This window comes from Thamnophis sirtalis, unplaced genomic scaffold, assembly GCF_051295495.1.
Source record: "Thamnophis sirtalis isolate CommonGarterSnake01/CBP01778 unplaced genomic scaffold, rThaSir2_p1.2 scaffold_1, whole genome shotgun sequence".
Taxonomy (NCBI): domain Eukaryota; kingdom Metazoa; phylum Chordata; class Lepidosauria; order Squamata; family Natricidae; genus Thamnophis; species Thamnophis sirtalis.
In genome coordinates this window covers 169,225,658-169,231,302 of record NW_028261381.1, presented here as the reverse complement: position 1 = coordinate 169,231,302, position 5,645 = coordinate 169,225,658, and the positions used below count along the sequence as shown (strand labels likewise).

Below are 5,645 nucleotides of genomic sequence, written 5' to 3'. Positions count from 1 at the left end.
GATGTAAGTTGCATGGAAGGGTTAACATAAAGAGATTAGTATGGGGCCCCTATGCTCGTGGGACCCATGGGCAAGTGCCCATCAGGCCCATGTGTTAAGACAGCCCCTGGTGCTCTCTGGACCTTCCTTGTTAATCAACTGGAAAAGCACCTGGCCTGTGTCTCCAAGGCCTACTTGCTCCTCCTCTGGCCTCCCAGTTCTTTTCTGCCAGCACCTCTGCCCTTCCCAGCCCAGATGTCACAGCACGATTGGCCTCCTCTATCCTCTCCCTCCACCTGATCCTTCCCTTTCAGCCCTGGTCTTCTTTTCCTTTGAGTCCCCTTCGGTCCTTTCTTGAGCCTGGCAGCTATGAGCCTTTCCTCTTCTCTTCTCTTGGACCATCCATCCATTAGATACATCCATCCATCCCTTTTCTCATCATCCATCCATCCATCTCTCCTTTCCTTCTCTCCCTTTCTCTCTTCTCTTCTCCCATTCAACCATCTGATATCTCTTCTCTTCCTCCTCTCTTCCTCTTTTCCCATTCAACCATTTGATATATTTTCTCTTCTTCTCTTCCTCTTTTCCCATTCAACCATTTGATATATTTTCTCTTCTTCTTCTCTTCCTCTTTTCCCATTCAACCATTTGATATCTTTTCTTCTTCTCTTTCTCTGTTCCCATTCAACCATTTGGTATCTCTTTTCTCTTCCACTTTTCCCATTCAATCATTTGATACCTCTTTTCTCTTCCTCTTCTTCTTTTCTTCTTCTTTTCCCATTCAACCATTTGATACATCTTCTCTTCTCTCGTTCAACCATTTGATATCTCTTTTCTCTTTCTCTACTTCTCTTCCTCCTTTTCCATTCAACCATTTGATATCTCTTCTCTTCTTCTTCTCTTCTTTTCCCATTCAACCATTTGATATCTCTTTTCTCTTCCTCTTCTTCTCTTGCTTGTTTCCCATTCAACCATTTGATATCTTTTCTCTTCTTTTCTTCCTCTTTTACCATTCAACCATTTGATACCTCTTTTCTCTTCTTCTTCTCTTCTTCTTTTCCCATTCAACCATTTGATATCTCTTTTCTCTTCCTCTTCTTCTCTTGCTCGTTTCCCATTCAACCATTTGATACCTCTTTTCTCTTCTTCTTCTCTTCTTCTTTTACCATTCAACCATTTGATATCTCTTTTCTCTTCCTCTTCTTCTTCCTTTTCTCTTTTCCCATTTAACCATTTGATACCTCTTCTCCCCTCCCCTCCCCTTCCTTTCATTTCCACCCATTCCACCCTCTCCTCTTCCTTCTCCAAGGGCCGTTTTACCAGGGACTCCTCCCGGGGCATCCTTTCCTAGCTCGCAACCTCTTTGTCCCCCCTCCCTCCCACCCCCCTCGCCTCTTTCTCTCCCGCTGGCCCGTCTTGCGCCCAGCCTCCGCCGCGCTCTGCCTCCTCGCCAGCCCCGCTCCCGGGCACGGCTGCCTGCTTCCCTCCCTCCGCCGCTCCCAGGCTGCTCCGCTGCTCGCCCGGCGCGCCCCCGACGCCACCCCGCTCCTCTTGCGCCCGCTCCTGCCTGCCGTCGCCGGCTCGCCCCGCTCCTCCTCCTCCTCCTCTCCTCCGCCGCCGGTGCAGCCTCCCGTGGCCAGAGAGGCCCGAGCGCGATTCCCCTCTGCACGATCCCTTCTCCAGGCCGGGGCGATGGCAGCGAGCGCCGCGCTCTTGCAGCTGCTGCTGGCGGTGGCCCTGGCGTGCCTGGCTGCGGCGGCTCCTTCCTCGTCGCCTCCTCCACCGCCGCCGCCGCCGCCTTCCGAGGACGCCGCCGATCCCTTCGCCGCTCAGCTGGGCGACATCTCCGCTTGCCAAGCGCGCTGCGCCCAGAGCCTCCGGCAGAGCCCCGAGGCAGCCCCCGCCGCCAAGGTAGCCGCCGCCCGCCGGGAAGGGAAGGGATGGGTGGATGGATGGAGAGGCAGGCTGGGGAAGGGCGCGCGCGCGGGGGGGGGGGCAACATTTGCAAATTAAATTTCCAAAAAGCCCCCCTAGTCGAACAATGGGGGAGACCCCCCCCAATCCAAATCAGTCCTCTTCCTCCCCCCCCCCGGGAAATCTGCCCCCCCCCGCCCCGACTGTTTCCCTTCGCTTCCAAGAGGGGGAAAATATGATTGCCCCCCCCTCCTCCCAAGCATCCATATTTGGGGATCTGTTATTTCTGGATCCCGCATCCATATTTCTGGGCTCCGCATATCCGCAGCTACCTGTAATATCGGTGATTGCGCGACGCACGCAGGAAAAAAAAAAGGGAAGGGGGGAGAAGCGCAGCTGCATCGTAACGGCGGAGCTCTGTGCCAAACGGGGAAGGGGGAGCTGGGGGGGGGACATCGCTAAGCGATCTTTTCCTTACAGAAAATGGGTTGGGTGAAAGCCAACCCCCCCCCCCCCCGACTTTAAGAAAGGGAGGCAGCTGGGCAGATTTGCAAGGATTGAGGTGGTTGTTTTTTTAAATACACCCCCCCCCGTTTTCCTTTATGATTAGGAATAGTTATTTTACCCTCCTTTCTTTCTCTTCTCCCTCCCTCTGTCTTTCTCTCTTTCTTTCTCTCTTTCCTCCCTCCCTGTTTCTTTCTCTCCCTCTCCTCCCCCTCCTTCCATCTTTCTCTCTTTCTCTCCCTCTCCTTCCTCCCTCCCCCTTTCTTTCTCTCTCCTTCCTCCCTCTCTCCCTCTTTCTTTCTTTCTTTCTTTCTTTCTTTCTCTCCTTCCTTCCTTCCTCCTTCCCTCCCTTTCTTTCTATCTCTCTCCTTCCTTCCACCCTTTTTCTTTCTCTCTCTCTCCTTCCCCCTCCCTCTTTCTTTCTTTCTCTCTCCTTCCTTCCTCCTTCCCTTCCTTTCTCCCTCTCTCTCTCCTCCCTCCCTCCCACCCTCTTTCTTTCTCTCTCTCTCTCCCTCTCCTTCCTCCTTTCCCCCTCTTTCTTTCTTTCTTTCTCTCTCCTTCCTTCCTCCTTCCCTCCCTCCCTCCCTCTTTCTTTCTTTCTTTCTTTCTTTGTCTTTCCTTCCTTCCTTCTCCCCCCCCCCCCAAGCCTAATTTAGCTTTCCCTCTGCCTCTTTGGCTTGCTGGAGAGGTCAATCTGACCCCTGACCCCGCCCCCCCTCCGTTGGTGGACACCTATTTTATAAAGAAATTCTGCATTGCTGCATTTGAATCCAGCCTTTTATGAATGCCACATCGGAACTCTTATCATGCGCGTGCTTGAATTTGCAATGGTATTTCCACTTGCCTGAGAGTAGATCCTATTGAACTCCAGTGAGATTATTAATACAGGTGGTCCTTGACTTAAAACCATTCCTTTAGTGACTGTTTGAAAATACAGCAGCAGTGAAAAAAGTGACTTATGACACTTCCTCACACTTATGACTGTCGCAGCATCCCTGAGGTCACAGGATCAAAATTGGGGCGCTTGGCTACTGCCGTGCACAGGTAGTTCTCGATTTACAGTTCGTTTAGTGTCTGTTCAAAGTTGCAACGGCACTGAAAAAATTGAATTATGACCATTTTTCACGCTTCCAACCATTGCAGCATCCGTAGGGTCATATAATCAAAATTCAGACTTGCCAACTCATATTTATGACGGTTACAATGTCCCAGGGTCACGAGATAACTTTCTGTGACCTTCTGACGAGCTTCACTTAACAACAAGGTTACTAACCTATCAAACGGCAGTGATTCACTTAACAAATGGTGGCAAGAAAGGTCGCCAAATGTGGCAAAATTCCCTGAACAAATGTCTCACATAGCAACGGAAATTGTGGGCTCAATTGTGATCGTAAATCGAGGACTACCTGTATTCATGAAGGCTGAAGTGTCCCGGGTTCAAGTGATGGTCACTGGCGACTTACCCCAGAGGAGTCCCACAAGGAAAGTCAAAGCCGGAATCATTTAAAGACCACAGCAGAAAGGTTGTAAAATTGAGCCTGACTCACTTAACAACTGCATTGCTTAGGGATGGAAGTTCCGGTCGCAAATTGTGGTCGTAAGCGGAGGGCCTGCATTGCACCTGTATTACACTTCATCATGGAAAAGTATTCAAGCAATTTCTCCAGGTCTGTGCATGTTTACGTAGAAGCAATTATAAGCTGCATTGGGCATATTTTTACTCTCCTACAAAGCAGGGCTGAGCTTTTTCACTTTTCAGTCCTCGTTTCGGCAGTGAGATAAAAATTCGAAACCCCCCCCCCGTTCCCAAGGCCAACATTTCAGTGAAGTTTGTTCCCATGCAGGATGGAGGGTCTTAAATCACATTCATCTTCTGCAATAGATACGAAGGGATTTCCTCTCTGTCTCTCGCCAAAATGCATCCGTCATGCTCAAATAATGTCATGTTATCCTGAAGGAATTCATAATATGAGATGCGGGCTTTAAAATAAATAAATAAATAAGCGGAAGTCCCGGGACATGCCACATTTCATTTCATTATTTTATTTGTTAACGACCTTGTTGGAGAAATTTAAAAGACCATCTGAAAGGGTTTAAATTCCAAAGTGCAGTTTTTCCAAATTCTGTTTCCGGTTTGAAAGCTTGAAGGACAGACAGCTTGGAGAGAACTATTTTTTCCTGAGTGGCTCCTGATTATTTATTTTATTTACAACACCTGCTTTTATGCCACTTAGATACGGATTGACAAGAGTTGGAAGGGACCTTGTAAGGACAGCTAGTCCAACCCCTTGCCCAAGCAGACCTTACACCAGGGGTGTCAAACTCGATTTCATTGAAGGCTGCATGAGGGTTGGTGTTTGACCTTGGGGGACCGGGGTGGGCGTGGTCAGGTTAGCCCCTCAAATATTGGAAGACTGCTATCATGTCTCCCCTGGTCTCTTCACTAGCCATGCCCAGTTCCTGCAACCGTTCTTCATATGTTTTAGCCTCCAGTCCCCTAATCATCCTGGTTGCTCTTCTCTGCACTCTTTCTAGAGTCTCAACATCTTTTTTACATTGTGGCGCCCAAAATTGGATGCAGTACTCTCTAGGTCAGAGGTGGGTTCCTACCAGTTCGCACCTATTCGGTAGAACCGGTTTGTCAAATCTACCGAACTGGTTAGAAGAGATTCCATCAGTGGACCCGGAAAGCAGGCCACACCTACAGAAGAGGTTCCAAATTTTTTTGAAACCCGCCAACTGCCACACACACACAAACACACACACACACACACACACAGTGACATAGAGAGAGAGAGAGAGAAAGGAAGGAAGAAAGAAAGAAAGAAAGAAAAAAGAAAGAAAAAGAGTGAGAGAGAGATGAAATAAAAAAAGAAAAAAGGGGCAGAGAGACAAAAGGAAGGAAAGAGAGAGAGAGAGAGAGAGAGAGAGAGAAAACACATGGCCGGCAAGCCACTCCCACCAGGTCACATTGCCGGCAAGCCACTCCCACAAAGGAGGCCACACCCACAGAGTAGGTTCCAAATTTTTTTGAAACCCACCACTGCTCTAGGTGTAGTCTACAAAGACTTTATAGAGTGGTATTAGTGCCTCACTTAATCTTGATCGTATCCCTCTATTAATGCAATTTAGGATTGCATTGGCTTTTTTGGCTGCGGCCACACATTGTTGGCTCATATTTAATTGATTAAATAATTATGACTCTAAACAGCTCCCAAGTCCTAGTAACAGTACAACACTAAAAAGTC

The 5,645-nt window shown here is 48.8% G+C and overlaps 1 protein-coding gene across 5 annotated transcripts in view; it reads left to right on the top strand.

Moving 5' to 3' along the window:
• Window positions 1-1,517: 1,517 nt before the first annotated feature.
• The window catches only part of TMEM59L (transmembrane protein 59 like), a 59,057-nt gene continuing 54,929 nt past the window's right edge, over window positions 1,518-5,645 (top strand). For 3 of the 5 annotated variants that reach the window (XM_087703264.1, XM_087703265.1, XM_087703268.1), the window contains exon 1: window positions 1,518-1,890. In XM_087703264.1, coding sequence (XP_087559390.1) covers window positions 1,672-1,890 — 219 coding nt within the window. In that variant the 5' untranslated portion in view covers window positions 1,518-1,671. The remainder of the gene's footprint in view (window positions 1,891-5,645) is intronic. The other 2 variants (XM_087703263.1, XM_087703266.1) reach the window with 1 other exon arrangement.